General features: G+C 31.8%; 1 protein-coding gene and 2 long non-coding RNA genes across 3 annotated transcripts; all 3 read right to left on the reverse strand.

The window, feature by feature from the left end:
- Positions 1-3,992: 3,992 nt before the first annotated feature.
- On the reverse strand, positions 3,993-5,001 carry LOC112023498 (uncharacterized). The gene is made up of 3 exons (XR_002884047.2): positions 4,788-5,001; positions 4,380-4,470; positions 3,993-4,205 (listed from the first exon to the last, which is right to left on the reverse strand). It is a non-coding gene; the product is annotated as an uncharacterized LOC112023498 (long non-coding RNA).
- A 2,827-nt stretch (positions 5,002-7,828) lies between these two features.
- Positions 7,829-8,837, reverse strand: LOC136063438 (uncharacterized). The gene is made up of 3 exons (XR_010625098.1): positions 8,624-8,837; positions 8,216-8,306; positions 7,829-8,041 (listed from the first exon to the last, which is right to left on the reverse strand). It is a non-coding gene; the product is annotated as an uncharacterized LOC136063438 (long non-coding RNA).
- Positions 8,838-15,697: 6,860 nt separating this feature from the next.
- LOC136063439 (uncharacterized) lies at positions 15,698-16,666 on the reverse strand. Its single transcript, XM_065763832.1, has 2 exons — positions 16,501-16,666; positions 15,698-16,341 (listed from the first exon to the last, which is right to left on the reverse strand). Exons 1-2 carry the CDS (start codon positions 16,664-16,666, stop codon positions 15,698-15,700), a joined length of 810 nt encoding a protein of 269 aa, XP_065619904.1.
- Positions 16,667-18,094: the final 1,428 nt, after the last annotated feature.

The raw sequence follows: 18,094 nt of genomic DNA on the forward strand, positions 1-18,094 counted from the left end.
TAATTTTTTTTTATTCAAAATTTTTTAAATTAAAAAAAAAAATCAATGGTTGAAAATTATTTTCCATAGTTAAAAAAAAATTAATGGAAGTTGACAGGAAGTTCTTAATTAAATAAAATTGAAACTCAGAGGACTAAAATGAATTATGGTAAAACTTAGAAAATGAGTTTTTCATTTTAGCATTGTTTTTATTATCAAACAAAAATATTAATTGGTTTTTGGTGTAAGTAAAGATTGAACCCTAGGTTTTTTTTTTTTATTTGACGACAAGATACTTTACTAAATGAGTTAATTCAAACTCACAACTAACACTTCTAGGTTTACTTATTAAGTTCATTAACCATTGAGGTAGGCCTAGTGTCCAAAATAACATTGTCCTCATGAGGAACACAACATCATCCTTCTGACCCTTTTGGTGTAAGTAAAGATTGAACCCTAGGTTTTTTTTATTTGACGACAAGATACTTTACTAAATGAGTTAATTCAAACTCACAACTAACACTTTTGGGTTTACTTATTAAGTTCATTAACCATTGAGGTAGGCCTAGTGTTCAAAATAACATTGTACTCATGAGGAACACAACATCATCCTTCTGGCCCTTTTATTGGTGGAATCCAAGTAAATTGAGAGCCCAAAGTAGTCAAAGAAATTAATATACCGAAAGAAAAACATAGGTTGATCTTAGTTTGGATCTGATATGTGATTTCTGTACCAAATATTTGAATCCCATGATCCAAGAAAGTGACTATACCATATTTGAATTCCCAGTTGAATTAAATAAGTACGTGCTGTCTCTTTTATTTAATGTAATTAATCTAATGCAATATTTAATGTAACTCTTAAGGATGTGCACACAAATGGAAGCACCTATACGAGCCAGAATAGGCCCCTACCCAATAAGACCTTAACAGCCTCATATAAATCAGAAGATAAAAAGTGTGGCTGAAGTGTGTGTTGGTTAATATAAACTAGAATCAATCTCCACAAATTCTTCTGAAATGTGTGTTTTCCATAAATTATTGTCAAATTCAGGCTCTTTGGGCAAATCCAGGCTCTCTCCAAATTGAAGTTTGCAAACATTTTTATGTTTGTTTTCTTCAATATTTAATGTAACTTCAATTTGGTTAAGAAGATGGAAATGTAGAGTGATGGAAATTTTTTTTGTTTAATTGAGAATAAAAATGAGAAAATGGAAAATGTAGTTTGTATAAATTTACTCTCATACCCCTCTATTTTTACAAAAACCCAAAAGATATGAGAGGAAAAAAAAAAACAGATAATTTGATGAAAAAAAAAAAACAAATTAGAAAAAAGAACGAAGGAAAAGTAACATAAAATGACAAAACGAAAGAAGGGAAAAAATGGATAAGGAAAAGAAAAGAAAAAAGAAAAACCAAACAAGTGAGAAGTAAGAACTGAACGAAAAAAGAAAAGAAAAGAGAAAGATTGAACCGTGGAAGAAGAAAAAAGAACCTTGTTGCACTAGGATAGTTTTGTCCAGAAGGCTAATCATTTTTGTACTCTTATTTTCTCTTCACATTTCTTCCCAATTTGGAGAGATTGTATTTTGGTGGACCCGGGAAGAAAATTCCTAGACCCCACCAATTGTCCCTTCCATTTTTCCAAACTCCAAATCTCCTTAACCAAACGGACTGTTAATGGCAAGAAACCATAAAGGATTTCTTCGAACCTAACACTGGATTAGTGATGGGTAAACTCAAGGCAAGTGGAGGAAGGTGTACTTGAATAAAAAAATTCTCCAAAAACATTGACAAATTCAAATACTGTGATTGTAGAACTCTTGGCCCTTAAGGGAGCATTTGGTTCCCGTGATGTTACGTTACATAGTAGTATTACATTAATGTAATCTCAATATAAGAATATATCATTATATTATTTAGAAAGGTAATGAGATTAAAGTGATGTGATATATTTTGTAATTTTAAATTATGGTAATGTTAAAAATAATAAAATAAACAAAAAAATTTAATGTTACATCATCGTAATGTACATTACATTAAAAATACATCATGGTGAACCAAATGCCCCCTAAGAGATTCAATTCGTCTCATTGTTTGAACATTCGCAAAATCATCGCAGAAGTAGATGCTAGACCTCTTGTAGACATTCTCACAATTGTTCTAACTCTGTTTTTAACTCTCATGCATTGGAATGATTTCTGACTGCAGGTTGCCAGGTGCCTTCATCAAACGTATGACACATTTGGGCCGGTTGGTAGTATCGTTTTTCAAAAACTCTACATTCTGTAATGAAAGTGTATTTTGTTGGTACCATATTTCTATAATATTTTTTTGCTAAAATTGAAAACACAATTGAATATTTAGTATGAATATGTGTTTTCAAGGAAAAAAAAAAGAAGAAGAAGTGTATTTTATGTGTTGTGAGCATCATGCAGGTCTCACAATTTTCAAAATAATTACAACAATACTACTTAAAATTGTTATTTGAAAAATGAAAACATCATCCAAGGTGTTCTCAAAATACAATGTTTAAACATTCTAAATTGAATATTGTGATGTAAATGCTTTTTGTTAAACATTGTTACTAAACATGTGTTTATTTTATAGCCCCCAATTTTCAACACTTAAGTATTCAAAATTATAGTTTAACTTTGCTACCAAACAAGCCCAAAACTCCATGCACACCAAGAGACCCTTTTGTGTAAAGTTATAAATGAACTAACTCAAGCCAAGTAATAAAAGTTCCAAATTGTCATCTAATTTTATTTAAAAAATGAATCAAGCTCGAGCTCATTACTAAACTATATTACAGGTTTTTACTTTTTTCATATCTAATAATAATTACAACTAAATTTTTTTTAGCTATTCACAAATTTATGCTAATACTTAATAACTAAATAATAGCTAAAAGTATATTGTTTGATTTAATTAGATAGAAAATTTTCGTTTATGAACTTTTGAAAATTAATTAGATTTACCAATCTTATTTTATTAAAAATTATACAAATTTTACTACATATGGACTATTCATATTATTAATAAATTACAACTAATAATTTGATAATTTATGAACTTATTTACAATTTTATAAAATCAAATCTCAAGTTTGTGTATAAGTATATTTCTATACTTGTATATACATATAAACATATAATATTATAGCTATTTAAATAGAGTCTTGTATTCATGAGCTTATTCAAAAGCACGTTATTATATTTGAACTTGACTTATTTAATAGTCGATCCTAAACTTAGACTTGAACTTGGCTCATTTATTAAATAAACAAATATAGACAATTTTTTTTTTCTCGGATTGAGTTCAAATGGTACATAAACAATCCATTTCATTTATAATCCTGCTTTTGTGTTCTACTTGAACCTTCCTAATTATATTGTATGATAATTATTGGCTGATGCATGGGCCGGGCGTTTAGTTTCCAAGACTCTTTTGTGCTAAAAAAAATTATTTCTTAATATAATTACACTTAAAATAGAAAGGAAAAAAAGAAAAGAAAAAGAAACAGAAAAAAGAGGTGGTCATGAAGTTTGCAAAGCTATGACATCTGGCCCTTCAGTTGAGATTCCCTCTGCCCATATCATCTTCCATTTGCCAAATTAAATAGAGAGGAAATATTTTTATAGATGGAGAATTAAAGAGAATTAGAGAAAGGAAATATTTTTATAGGTGGAGAATCCTCTTTATCTATGCACTCTTATTGAGACCTTCTTTAAAGAATTAGGTATATAATATTAATATGCGTAATGCTCCCCACTTTTTGTCACATACATATATGCACACAGGACTCCGTTGAAATCGTTTGTGCTTCTCTCTCTCTCTCTCTCAAGTCTTAAAGAAGGGAAATAGAATTTTCCTTTTATCAACTTAGAGATGCTAAATATGAACATGACATTTTTTTAAAGGTATAACTGTATTTGTACATAATAACTTATTATTTAAACTAAAAAAACCAATAAAAATAAGTTATCATTATCCAAAGAATGTCCTGAATATGATGGAAATCAACAAGAAGGGCATTAGAACTGACCAGAATATGGATATCAGTATATTACAGAGGTATATATATATATATATATAATATACCCTTTCACATATACAAGGTAATATAGTTCTACGTGTAGTGTACAAAGTATTAGGTAACAAATATAATGGATGGGTCACAGCAACACTCATCTAAGAGGCAACAACAACATAAAGCTGCAAGGCTGGAAAATCACACAAATCAAAAAACAAAAAAGTTAGAATTTGTCACGATCATCAGGATATCCTATTTATATATATTACATATATATTCTTGTGAATAAAAGAGACACTTGGTAAATACACTATATATATAACAAAGAAGCAATTATGATACAGAACTAGTTTGTAGTACATACCATCCCTCAAGAAAACTTGGTTCTCGCCTGGGTGGTGGTGGAGCTGCATAATACTGAGGAGGTGCCGCCACTGGTGGTCCTTGATAAGGGCCTGTGTTCAAAATTGCATATTGAAATAATAAGAACATGTTCCATTATTGCTTTTCTTCTTTTACCAAAATATAACATCCCCTCTATAGTGATAATTAACAATAACAAAGTGAAAGTTGAGAAATAATCCAATGATTCGGCAAGATTTTCATTGGAGATATAGATTTTTAAAGGGGTATTCATTTAAGTTAATAATTGAAATGAAATTTTAAAAAATGTTTAATCTAGCTATAGCGGCCTTCCCTGGCCACATATAAAACATAACAGAGAAAATAAAAGCAAGGAAGCTAGTAAGGACAAGAAAGAGGATGAAGTTACCTTGATTGGCATATGGATAGCCATATTTGGGATCATTCATCTCTGAAATGCAAACCAAAAATACAACACCAGAGAGAGATAGTCACTTAGAGGGTATTGGAAGGTAGGTATTGTTTAGTTTTTGAGGTGTTATAGGCTGGCATCTATATACTTGGAGTCCTGGAGGAGAAAGTTTGAGAATATAATGTGTGGAAAGAATAAAGAAAGGTCCAGAACCACAATTCAACTAAAATATAGAATTTCTAGTTTCTGCCATCATGATGACATTTCTTCTGCCTTAATTATGAGAGAGTTAATATTCCTGACAGGTCTATCCAACAAAAATAATACTATGTTATATTTAAGGTAATTACTTAATAGGTAAGAAAAATTAATTTATTAGTTGGTGAATTCTAGAGGTAGAGAGAGACACTATTGACAACTATGTAATTTGGATAAAGGAAAATTCAACTTTTGTTGAGCCTGTTTTGGCTCAAGATGTACTGCTTTTATCTTCTTCTTAACAAGATTATTGTCTTTTCATAAAAAAAAAAAATCAATATAGACGTTGGGACTTGGGACTAGTCTCCCTTTCATCACATGGCAAGATGGCAAAGCAGGTACTTTTTTTTTTGGAACTTTGATTCATTTTGAAGTTTCACTGTTAAAGGGTTGGATATTGAAACACTTGGGAACCATGTGAGCCGAAGCTTGAGTTTCAAGCTCACATTAAAAGTGAGGATTCCTTTAGCCTATAATAAGATATTATTGTTCTTGATCTAACAATTTGGTGTATTGGCCACCGCCGAAAACCCCAGAATCTATTCTATTTACATTATAAAAAAGGAAACTTCATACAATACTATTTTGGTCAACTGATACAGACGTATAGTTTGTTTCGTCGTAGCTTAATATTCTTTAATTCTTTTTAATTTTTATTCTTTATTGTGTCAAATCATTTTAATATTTTTATTGGTGTGACGTTAAATACAAGTTTAGATTTGTGATATATAATGTGGATCATAAAATGAATGAATTTATAATGGAAATGATCTCAATATTACTTTAGATATTGCCCTAAATTGAACACTTTAATTGAAGAATTTTTATGAAGGTTTTCACCTTCCTAAGCATATAAAGGGTGGTGGTTTATTATAAGTTTCAAGTTAACTCAAATGATTAAATCTCTTATTGTTAAATAAGAGATTTCGAATTCGAATTAATTGATGACTTAGGCCTAATAATAAAGAGCAATTATCATGAAGCAAACATCATAAATTAAAATTTAATATGATTTATAAAAAGGGGTGGGAGGGGCCGGTAATGGTCCCTTGTTGCAAGATTTTCTCGAATTTCTATCCTGATTTGGTTATTTATTCTAGTTATATCCTTCTTTTAAGAGAAAAGTTATCCTTTTATTCTAGTTATCCTATTTACGGTTTTTTTTTTTTTTTGGGAAGGGGGGTGAGGGTGCTGTTTTATGCAGGTCTCACAATTTTCAAAATAATTACAACAATACTACTTAAAATTGTTATTTGAAAAATGAAAACATCATCCAAGGTGTTCTCAAAATACAATGTTTAAACATTCTAAATTGAATATTGTGATGTAAATGCTTTTTGTTAAACATTGTTACTAAACATGTGTTTATTTTATAGCCCCCAATTTTCAACACTTAAGTATTCAAAATTATAGTTTAACTTTGCTACCAAACAAGCCCAAAACTCCATGCACACCAAGAGACCCTTTTGTGTAAAGTTATAAATGAACTAACTCAAGCCAAGTAATAAAAGTTCCAAATTGTCATCTAATTTTATTTAAAAAATGAATCAAGCTCGAGCTCATTACTAAACTATATTACAGGTTTTTACTTTTTTCATATCTAATAATAATTACAACTAAATTTTTTTTAGCTATTCACAAATTTATGCTAATACTTAATAACTAAATAATAGCTAAAAGTATATTGTTTGATTTAATTAGATAGAAAATTTTCGTTTATGAACTTTTGAAAATTAATTAGATTTACCAATCTTATTTTATTAAAAATTATACAAATTTTACTACATATGGACTATTCATATTATTAATAAATTACAACTAATAATTTGATAATTTATGAACTTATTTACAATTTTATAAAATCAAATCTCAAGTTTGTGTATAAGTATATTTCTATACTTGTATATACATATAAACATATAATATTATAGCTATTTAAATAGAGTCTTGTATTCATGAGCTTATTCAAAAGCACGTTATTATATTTGAACTTGACTTATTTAATAATCGATCCTAAACTTAGACTTGAACTTGGCTCATTTATTAAATAAACAAATATAGACAATTTTTTTTTTTCTCGGATTGAGTTCAAATGGTACATAAACAATCCATTTCATTTATAATCCTGCTTTTGTGTTCTACTTGAACCTTCCTAATTATATTGTATGATAATTATTGGCTGATGCATGGGCCGGGCGTTTAGTTTCCAAGACTCTTTTGTGCTAAAAAAAATTATTTCTTAATATAATTACACTTAAAATAGAAAGGAAAAAAAGAAAAGAAAAAGAAACAGAAAAAAGAGGTGGTCATGAAGTTTGCAAAGCTATGACATCTGGCCCTTCAGTTGAGATTCCCTCTGCCCATATCATCTTCCATTTGCCAAATTAAATAGAGAGGAAATATTTTTATAGATGGAGAATTAAAGAGAATTAGAGAAAGGAAATATTTTTATAGGTGGAGAATCCTCTTTATCTATGCACTCTTATTGAGACCTTCTTTAAAGAATTAGGTATATAATATTAATATGCGTAATGCTCCCCACTTTTTGTCACATACATATATGCACACAGGACTCCGTTGAAATCGTTTGTGCTTCTCTCTCTCTCTCTCTCAAGTCTTAAAGAAGGGAAATAGAATTTTCCTTTTATCAACTTAGAGATGCTAAATATGAACATGACATTTTTTTAAAGGTATAACTGTATTTGTACATAATAACTTATTATTTAAACTAAAAAAACCAATAAAAATAAGTTATCATTATCCAAAGAATGTCCTGAATATGATGGAAATCAACAAGAAGGGCATTAGAACTGACCAGAATATGGATATCAGTATATTACAGAGGTATATATATATATATATATAATATACCCTTTCACATATACAAGGTAATATAGTTCTACGTGTAGTGTACAAAGTATTAGGTAACAAATATAATGGATGGGTCACAGCAACACTCATCTAAGAGGCAACAACAACATAAAGCTGCAAGGCTGGAAAATCACACAAATCAAAAAACAAAAAAGTTAGAATTTGTCACGATCATCAGGATATCCTATTTATATATATTACATATATATTCTTGTGAATAAAAGAGACACTTGGTAAATACACTATATATATAACAAAGAAGCAATTATGATACAGAACTAGTTTGTAGTACATACCATCCCTCAAGAAAACTTGGTTCTCGCCTGGGTGGTGGTGGAGCTGCATAATACTGAGGAGGTGCCGCCACTGGTGGTCCTTGATAAGGGCCTGTGTTCAAAATTGCATATTGAAATAATAAGAACATGTTCCATTATTGCTTTTCTTCTTTTACCAAAATATAACATCCCCTCTATAGTGATAATTAACAATAACAAAGTGAAAGTTGAGAAATAATCCAATGATTCGGCAAGATTTTCATTGGAGATATAGATTTTTAAAGGGGTATTCATTTAAGTTAATAATTGAAATGAAATTTTAAAAAATGTTTAATCTAGCTATAGCGGCCTTCCCTGGCCACATATAAAACATAACAGAGAAAATAAAAGCAAGGAAGCTAGTAAGGACAAGAAAGAGGATGAAGTTACCTTGATTGGCATATGGATAGCCATATTTGGGATCATTCATCTCTGAAATGCAAACCAAAAATACAACACCAGAGAGAGATAGTCACTTAGAGGGTATTGGAAGGTAGGTATTGTTTAGTTTTTGAGGTGTTATAGGCTGGCATCTATATACTTGGAGTCCTGGAGGAGAAAGTTTGAGAATATAATGTGTGGAAAGAATAAAGAAAGGTCCAGAACCACAATTCAACTAAAATATAGAATTTCTAGTTTCTGCCATCATGATGACATTTCTTCTGCCTTAATTATGAGAGAGTTAATATTCCTGACAGGTCTATCCAACAAAAATAATACTATGTTATATTTAAGGTAATTACTTAATAGGTAAGAAAAATTAATTTATTAGTTGGTGAATTCTAGAGGTAGAGAGAGACACTATTGACAACTATGTAATTTGGATAAAGGAAAATTCAACTTTTGTTGAGCCTGTTTTGGCTCAAGATGTACTGCTTTTATCTTCTTCTTAACAAGATTATTGTCTTTTCATAAAAAAAAAAAATCAATATAGACGTTGGGACTTGGGACTAGTCTCCCTTTCATCACATGGCAAGATGGCAAAGCAGGTACTTTTTTTTTTGGAACTTTGATTCATTTTGAAGTTTCACTGTTAAAGGGTTGGATATTGAAACACTTGGGAACCATGTGAGCCGAAGCTTGAGTTTCAAGCTCACATTAAAAGTGAGGATTCCTTTAGCCTATAATAAGATATTATTGTTCTTGATCTAACAATTTGGTGTATTGGCCACCGCCGAAAACCCCAGAATCTATTCTATTTACATTATAAAAAAGGAAACTTCATACAATACTATTTTGGTCAACTGATACAGACGTATAGTTTGTTTCGTCGTAGCTTAATATTCTTTAATTCTTTTTAATTTTTATTCTTTATTGTGTCAAATCATTTTAATATTTTTATTGGTGTGACGTTAAATACAAGTTTAGATTTGTGATATATAATGTGGATCATAAAATGAATGAATTTATAATGGAAATGATCTCAATATTACTTTAGATATTGCCCTAAATTGAACACTTTAATTGAAGAATTTTTATGAAGGTTTTCACCTTCCTAAGCATATAAAGGGTGGTGGTTTATTATAAGTTTCAAGTTAACTCAAATGATTAAATCTCTTATTGTTAAATAAGAGATTTCGAATTCGAATTAATTGATGACTTAGGCCTAATAATAAAGAGCAATTATCATGAAGCAAACATCATAAATTAAAATTTAATATGATTTATAAAAAGGGGTGGGAGGGGCCGGTAATGGTCCCTTGTTGCAAGATTTTCTCGAATTTCTATCCTGATTTGGTTATTTATTCTAGTTATATCCTTCTTTTAAGAGAAAAGTTATCCTTTTATTCTAGTTATCCTATTTACGGTTTTTTTTTTTTTTTGGGAAGGGGGGTGAGGGTGCTGTTTTAAAAGATGCCTGCTAGACTTTATAGCGTGAAATCAAGATAGAAAAAATATATGAATTTTTGTTTGGGAGATAATCCAAGGAGAAAGACAATTTGGTTTTGAGTTTTCTCTAAATTTTTTTGTAATGCACACAAATCTAGAAGAATTTGGATGGCTCATATTCTAATTTTATTTATTCATTCAATGATAAAAAAAATTGATGCGGAAGGAATTTTTTTTTTCCTTTGGCTAATAGACACACACTCACACACGTAAGGAAGATTGAATTGAGGTTTTTTCTAGTATGTGTTTGTGGGGGTTACTATACCATGTAAAATTGTTACCCTGCACCTTTAGAATGAAAATCTAGCTACTGGACGTATTTGGGTTTACAAAGCTCCGACTTGAGAAATATGAGTTTGTTTAGTTCTCATTTGGTAAGGTCATAGCCCAAATGCCCAATGACATCGCTAACACTATTTTTAACCCTTTACATATTTTCAATCAAACCAGTATGACGTATGGAACTCAAAAATGCAAGAAAAGCTCAAGGCATTTTCCGTGTGGAAAAATTGCTTGGAATGTGATCCCAACTCATGAGGTAATCAATAAAAAGATTGGAGATAGAGGATGTTTATTTCATTCTGTGTTAGGTTAGGAGGCTCTAGAATCTGTGGAGCATTTGTTTATTTACTGTCCAGTGGCTGTGGCTCGAATTGTATGTTCATTGTCAGAATGGCCTATAAAGTTCCAAGAATTTGGGGTACTCTGTGTCAGAATGGTCATAGAAAACTCAAAATCTCATTGGATCAGGAGCAGAACTTCTTCTTGATCGTGTGCTGCTGTTATCATCCTGCACAACAAATTGAGGTTAGATCCTATCCCTGTTGATCCAGTACGTTAGTTGCAAGAGATGTCAAATATAAGGCCTATTACTCTTGTTCTTTCTTTTAGTATTAAACCTATCTCTTGTTCTACCTTGAAGCCCCATTGGCCTATGGCTTCCGTTGTAGATGATATTTCGTTAGGCTTAGAATCTTTGTTTTGCTGGAAGGTTCTCATGTCTTGAGAGAGAGAGAGAGAGAGAGAGCTCTAGCTCCTAGGGTCCGTTTGGTTGGAGAATGAGATAATAGAAAATGAAGAGAAGATGAAAAACTGTGAGTACAGAAGGATTTTTATTTTCTCTCATAGTTTTTGATGGGGATGAAAAGTGGAATAATAGAAAACTCTTTATTTGGTTGAGAAGAAAAATGAGAGAATAAAAAATATAATTTGTATAAATTTACCACCATATCCTTACTAGATAAATAATAATAAAAAGTAACACATTATATTTTTAATTTAAAAAAATTGTGTATAGATGGACACTTTATTTTTCTTAAAAAAAAATAGCAAAAAAAAAAAAAAAAAATTCAAGAACCCAAAACTGGTGAGAAAAGAAACACATGACTAGGATGAGCACCAAAAAAAAAAAAAAAAAAAAAGGAAACTNAAAAAACGAAAAAAAAGAAAAAGAATAAAAAAAAAGAAAAAGAAAGAAAAGATGAGTTCAAAAAATGAATGTTGACGTTGTGGTGATAGTTTTGTCCAAAACGGAAAGGAGCAAGCTCCTTGTTTTTTGTCAGTATTTTCTCCCCAATTTGGGGAGATTGAGTTTTGGTGGGCCGGAGAGAAAACATCCGAACCCCACCAATTTTCTTTTCTAAAATCACTCAAACTAAACACTCAAAAAAATAATTTTCTCTCCCTTTTTTCCATCCCCTCTAAAATCCCTCCAACCAAATGGACTCCCTAGTATTTCAAACAAAGGAGTTCAAAAATCCTCCATCCCCTATTATTACTAACTTACTATCCAATTATCCAAAAAAAATAAAAACATAAACACACACCAGTATCTAATAATATCTCCACTTAAGAAATCAAGATAAATTCCATTGAAATTAGAATTTCACTGGTGTGAATTTATTTTTTTGTCACGATATAAAATGTGCTTTTATTACAATAAAATGAGCGACTAGGCATTTTATTTCATATTTATAACAATGTCTCAATTTTTGTGTTTTATTTTATAGCCATCAATTAGTGTATGCCATGTGTCTGATTATTTTATTTATTTTTTTAACTTTGGTTATTTTGTAGAAAAAGTAAAGAAGAATAATTGAATGATTTTTATTCATTTATTACTACATATACATATATACATTCATAGTTTTTTCCCCCTTCTTTTATTATTATTATTATTATTTTGATAATTCAATAGTTGAAAATGGTGGGATTTGAACACTTGACATTTTCATTGGAAATGCTAGGAAGTACTAATTTGAGTTACAAGCAAGGGTGGCTCCACGTTTTTGTCAAGGTGGTCACAGGACCAACCTAGCTTGCCAAATATATATATATATATATATACATGCAAAAAAAAAAAAAAAAACTAATAAATAATCTATTTTGACCTCCCTAATAAAAAATGTTAAACACCTTGACTTAGGAATCATAAGAATTTGGGTATTAAAAAAAAAAAAAAACAGTAATGCTACATCCACAACATTTTCATAATTATTTCATAACAAATCTTTTGTGGTAAGTTGTTATTGATTTTAATTTTGGCCCAATACTGACATAACTTTTTTGCCCACCAATAACAGTTTGTCGCATAAAATTTATTGTTAAAATTAACATTACTCCAAAATTAATTTTGACCCCAAGACATAATCCTTAACCCTATAAACCAAAAAGAAAAAAGGCTTAAATAATAACAATAAAAATTAGCCCAAATCACAACAAAAGTAACCCAAACAAAAACAAAACTAGACCGAACAACAAGAAGTGAGCAAATTACTCAACAAAAAGCATATTCAAAACAAGAAAAATAAATAAATAAGAATCCTTGATTATTCAAATCTGTAATTCGTTCAACCCCTTATATAAAAATAATCTCCAATTTCATTTTTCTTTAAGAAATGGTATCAAGAGAAATATTGTGGTTATGAGTTTTCCTTGGCGGTGCCAATAGAAATGCTTTCTTTGGTTTTGTAATCACAATAATTTGCTCACAATTCTAGCAAATATCATTCATCTCTCTCTCTCTCTCTCTCTCTCTCTCTCTCTCTCCATATTTCTCTTCTCTATCTAATAGTCAAATGTCTTTTTCATTTTAAGGAGGAGAGGAGTAGATGATAAACCAAAATCTTAATTATTTTTTTGAGTAATTAAGAAATTACCAGTTTTTATCTTATTCTTTGAGTGAGTACCTATAGGAACTTTGGTAAAGATTATAGTTTTCTGTTCGCTTAAGTGATTCTCTCAAATTATTCTTTCATCATTTCTCAAGTTCTCTACAATACCTTTTCTTTCTTCCTTGTACATGCCCCACCCCTTTTTTCTCTTTTATCTTCTAAATTCTTCTCCTTTTAATATTACCTTTTTATTATTATTTATTTATTATTATTTTTTATTATCTAGATGTCTCCCAAGTATGCTTTTATTTTATTTTTTATTTTTTTTAAGAGTTTTAACTTATGACGTCCGCTCCTAATAATAGTTATTTATTCTTAAACCAAGACACTAATCGGTTTTTGGTATAAGCGGGGATTGAACCTTAGATCTCTTATTCAATCATAAAATTTTTTACTAATTGAGTTAACTAAAACTTACAAGTATGCTTCCTTTCTATCTCATGGTTCTAAGCAAATTTTCATATATTCTCAATACTTGTGAGAAAGACGTGTGAAACCATTACCTTTGTCTCCCAACCTTACAAAAAAGTTTTTTCATTTCACACAATCTTTTCCCACCAAAAGCTCTTTCTGTTTTTGCAACAGGAAAAGCAATCAGTTCATTCGGTTAAACCATGCCTTTTTGCCCACATCATTGACATATTGGTTCCTAAATTCCAAATTTGTTTTTTTTGGCTAGGAATTCCAAATTTCTTAGAATAATAAAGAAGCAGAAAAGTGAGAACCCAAAATTAAAACTGTACTGTATTCTTTTGTTGCACTATATTGATGGGGAAAAAAATAATAATAATTTGGGCCTCATTTTTCTGGCCACCGGCCAATTCCTAAGCCTCCCCACATTAACTATTTTGGGGCATGGCTAAATGGGTGGGCTGAATATGTAAAGAAAAAGAGAGGCCGAAGGGCCTAAAAATAAAAGCCCAAGGGAAAGAGCAAATGGCAATTGACCCAACTACAAAGTGGGCTTTATGTTATACCCAAATTTTTTTCCCACCTTTTTTTTTTGGGACCTTAAGTCCAAAAAAAATCCTCAGAGATTAGTGCTAAATGACCCGCAAATCTAAGTGGCTTAAAAGACCCACAAATAAGCTGGACTTTATCATCTACAACTCGCATCCAAGCAGAGCCAAATGAACCACAAGCGTGATTGATTTATTTTCTTACTGATTTCAGATATTGTCTTATTAATTTATCTTAAAAAAATATTTTTAAGAGTTTATTTGGATGAATAAACTTCTTTTTGTGAGAGAGCATGCTCCAGCCCATTTCATTTTTTTTTTTTTGGTTGGGCCAAACTTGCGTAAAAGGAGAAAATTATGTTAATGTTCTTCAAAATAATTGTTCAACTTATATATATATATATATATAGATGGGTTCAAGTTATATCAGGTATAACTCTGTAAATGTTACACATTTTTTACACAGTAAATTTGTAAGAAATCTAACAGTTAAAAAAACATATTAGCCACCTCAACTAACCTAGTTAATATAGCATCTAGGGGTGTAATCGGTTGGTTTTAAGTGTGATTTTTCTATCGAACTAAAATTTTCGATTTTACCAAATTTGCTATCGACACCAAACTGACTGGATTTCAATCGGTTCGGTTCGGTTGGCTTTCGGTTGCTTCCAATTTCTTAGAAACCAAATAGATCAAAGAAAAAAAAAAAACTTATTTTCCTTTGCTTTCCCACATTTTCTCAGTAGCCAAACACCAAGCACCAAAAAAAAAAAAAAAAATGACATGGATACCTTCTAGGCGTTGAGTGTAGGCCTCCCAATAATTACATTGTATGATGAGGGGCAGTCTACTACTAAGAAATCTAATTGATGAGTCAATTAAGTCGGGTAGGTCCCCACTGTTACTGTTAACGTCACTATTCCTTTGGTGTTGAATTTGTTTATAGTCAGCATTATAACTAGAGGATCATTGAAGGACATGTCCTGGTCCGTCCGTCTTTGCTTAAACGGAGGTATCATGTGAACATTGTTTACCTATCTCTAGCATGCTTTCTTAAGGGACCTGAATGACCCTCCTATGAAGGGCCTTCCTGTAATCGTCTTTATCACTCTAATCACATCTTGTGGAGGTTGGAATGAATGATCATCATTCTTGGGTGAGGATTCACGCTGACTTTTATTGTCATCTCTGAACTTACTATATTCCCCCTTCTTCACATATTTTTGTAATTTTCCTTTTCATATCAATTCCTTTATTTTCTCCTTTAAGTCCCGACAATCTTTTGTGTAGTGACCATGATCTTTGTGAAACCAGCAGTACTTATTTTTATCACGGACATGGGGGGATGAATGCAATGGTCTTGGCCATTTGAGGTAGTGCTCGTCTTTAATCTACATTAAAATTTTGTCAACAGGCATAACTAAAGGGGTAAATTTTACTGTTCAAGGATTCTTCTCATCTTTCCTTCGGCTCCCGTCACTGATTCGATGATTTGGACGATCCTGCTTTTGTCCTCTATGTTCGTCGTTATCCCTTCCTTTGTCTCCTGGCTTCTCTACATCTTTTATGGTTGCTATTGCGTCTTTAGCATTAATGTATTTCTGTGCTTTTAGGAGCATCTTTGCCACTGTTTTTGGAGGATTCTTCGTGAGTGAAGCCATGAGGTCTCTGGACCTCAACCCTGCTTTGAAAGTCATCAATTGCACCTTATCGTCAGCTTCGTCTACCTCCAAGGTCTCCCGAGTGAAGCATTTTACGTATGATCTCAGGGTTTCCTTTTCTCCCTGCTTGATAGTGAGTAAGTGGTCAGCTGGCCTTTTAAGGCGTTGCCCCCCAATGAAGTGACGTAAGAAGGTGTTGCTTAACTGCTCGAAGTTATCGATGGACGATATTGGCAACTTTGTGAACCACTCCCTTGTAGCTTCCTTGAGAGTGGTAGGGAAGGAACGACAAAGTATCTCGTTGGGGGGCTGTTGAAGCCCCAACGTTGTTTTGAAGGTATTAAGGTGGTCTTGGGGGTCTTTAAGTTCGTCGAATGGCTCAAATTGAGGCAGACGAAACTTTGTTGGCACTGGACACTCTAGGACTGTTGTAGTGAAAGGCGAGTTCGTGGCTATTACTAGCCTATCAACGCTTTGCTATGTTTTCTCCTTGATGGCATTCCTCAATTCGTCCATCTGTTTCCTCATCTCCCGAAGAAGATCTGAATTCTGTTCGTCTGGAGGGGTAAGTCTTCGATGGTCACTTCTTCTATGACTATTTCCCTCGTCCTCCATATTGTCTTTGGATCTATTCTCCTCCTGTTGAAGTCGTAGCTTCATTTCCTGATTTTGCCTAGTAAGCTCTTCAACAGTGGCCGCAAGAGCTTGGACTTGCTGGGCCAAGGCTGTAGAATCTTGATTGGATTCCATTCGAATATAGAAGTTGATGGAAACAGTATTTTCAAATATGGAAATGAAAAATGCTTCCCCACAGACGGCGCCAAACTGGTGAAGCGAAGTTCATCAGTCAGATCGGGCGGATGGAACCAATCCCCAGCCTATGTAAATGGATCCTCAAAGATGGTCACCGGTGTGGTGCCTGTCACAACGTCTTCGATGCCAAAGTCAATACCAAGAAATCTTTTTGTAAGTATAAAACAAAGTTGCAGTATAGTAGTGAAATTGTCTGAGTATATTTTCTGTACCTTGTGTTGATACTGTAAGGGCCTTATATACGCTTTTGCAACTCCTAGCCATTGGAGTAGTTATGGTGGCCTTAATGCTCTCTTTAGTAACGTTTTATGCCTTGTTATGTGGCTTCAATGTAGTGGAGTCAATACTGTACCGTTCCGGCCGGTACAGCCGGAATTTTTCGTTCCGGCACCTTGGCCGGTACAGAAACACAGCCATTTCGTACTGCTTTTTGTACCGGAGCTTACCGGATTGTACCGGAAAAACCGGGAAAAAAATCGGATACCGGTCGGAAAAAGAATACCGGACGGTAAATGAAAAACAAGAAAAAAATGTTTAACGGTAAAAGAAAATACCATGTAACCCATAATACTGCCATCGCCGACATTGTTCCGAAAGTAACCAGCCATTCTTCTTCTTCTTCTTCACGCCCGTCCCTCCATCCGTCTGTCTCTCTCAGTTTTTAAGTTTTTGTTTCTAAAGGCTTTAGTTGTTTGTTTTGTTGTAACTTTTAATAGTAAAAAGCAAAAAGTAAATGGAGTGTCCTTTTTGTTTGTAACTTGCAGTATGCCTTCTGACACACCCACGTGAATGGTTATCAATGAGATTTCAAATTTGATTTTTTTTTTTTTTTTCTAACCCAAAGAAGTTTCAAACGGCATTTTCATTTTTAATAAGTGAAAAATGTTTTTGTACTGTCAAACTTTTTATTTTTTTTTGGGTTAACATTGTCAAGCTTTACTAATTGTGATATTATTATTATTATTATTATTAAAGAAGTAGGAACATCAATTCCCTAATATTATTAATATTACATAGTTAAAATTTTAACTAGAGATTAACATTTTAAATGAGATAAAATGGTTATCTCATTAATATATATATATATATATAAAATAAATTATATGAATTTTGGTTATATATATATATATATATAAAATAGCGGTAAACTCGAAACGGTACACCGGTATTGACCGGTATCCGAAATATATCGTACCGTTGGCCAAACCGGTACAGCCTCCGGTACGGTATTGACTCCTTTGCTTCAATGTACTCCAACGGCTCATATAGCTGGTTCTGTAACCGCTCTGGGTATAATTGGCCATATTGAATGGTAGAGTTGTCCTTGTCAATAACGCGAGTATTCATTTGGCTCGTCAGACGATG

Source organism: Quercus suber, unplaced genomic scaffold (genome assembly GCF_002906115.3).
Source record: "Quercus suber isolate HL8 unplaced genomic scaffold, Cork oak 2.0 scaffold_527, whole genome shotgun sequence".
NCBI lineage: Eukaryota > Viridiplantae > Streptophyta > Magnoliopsida > Fagales > Fagaceae > Quercus > Quercus suber.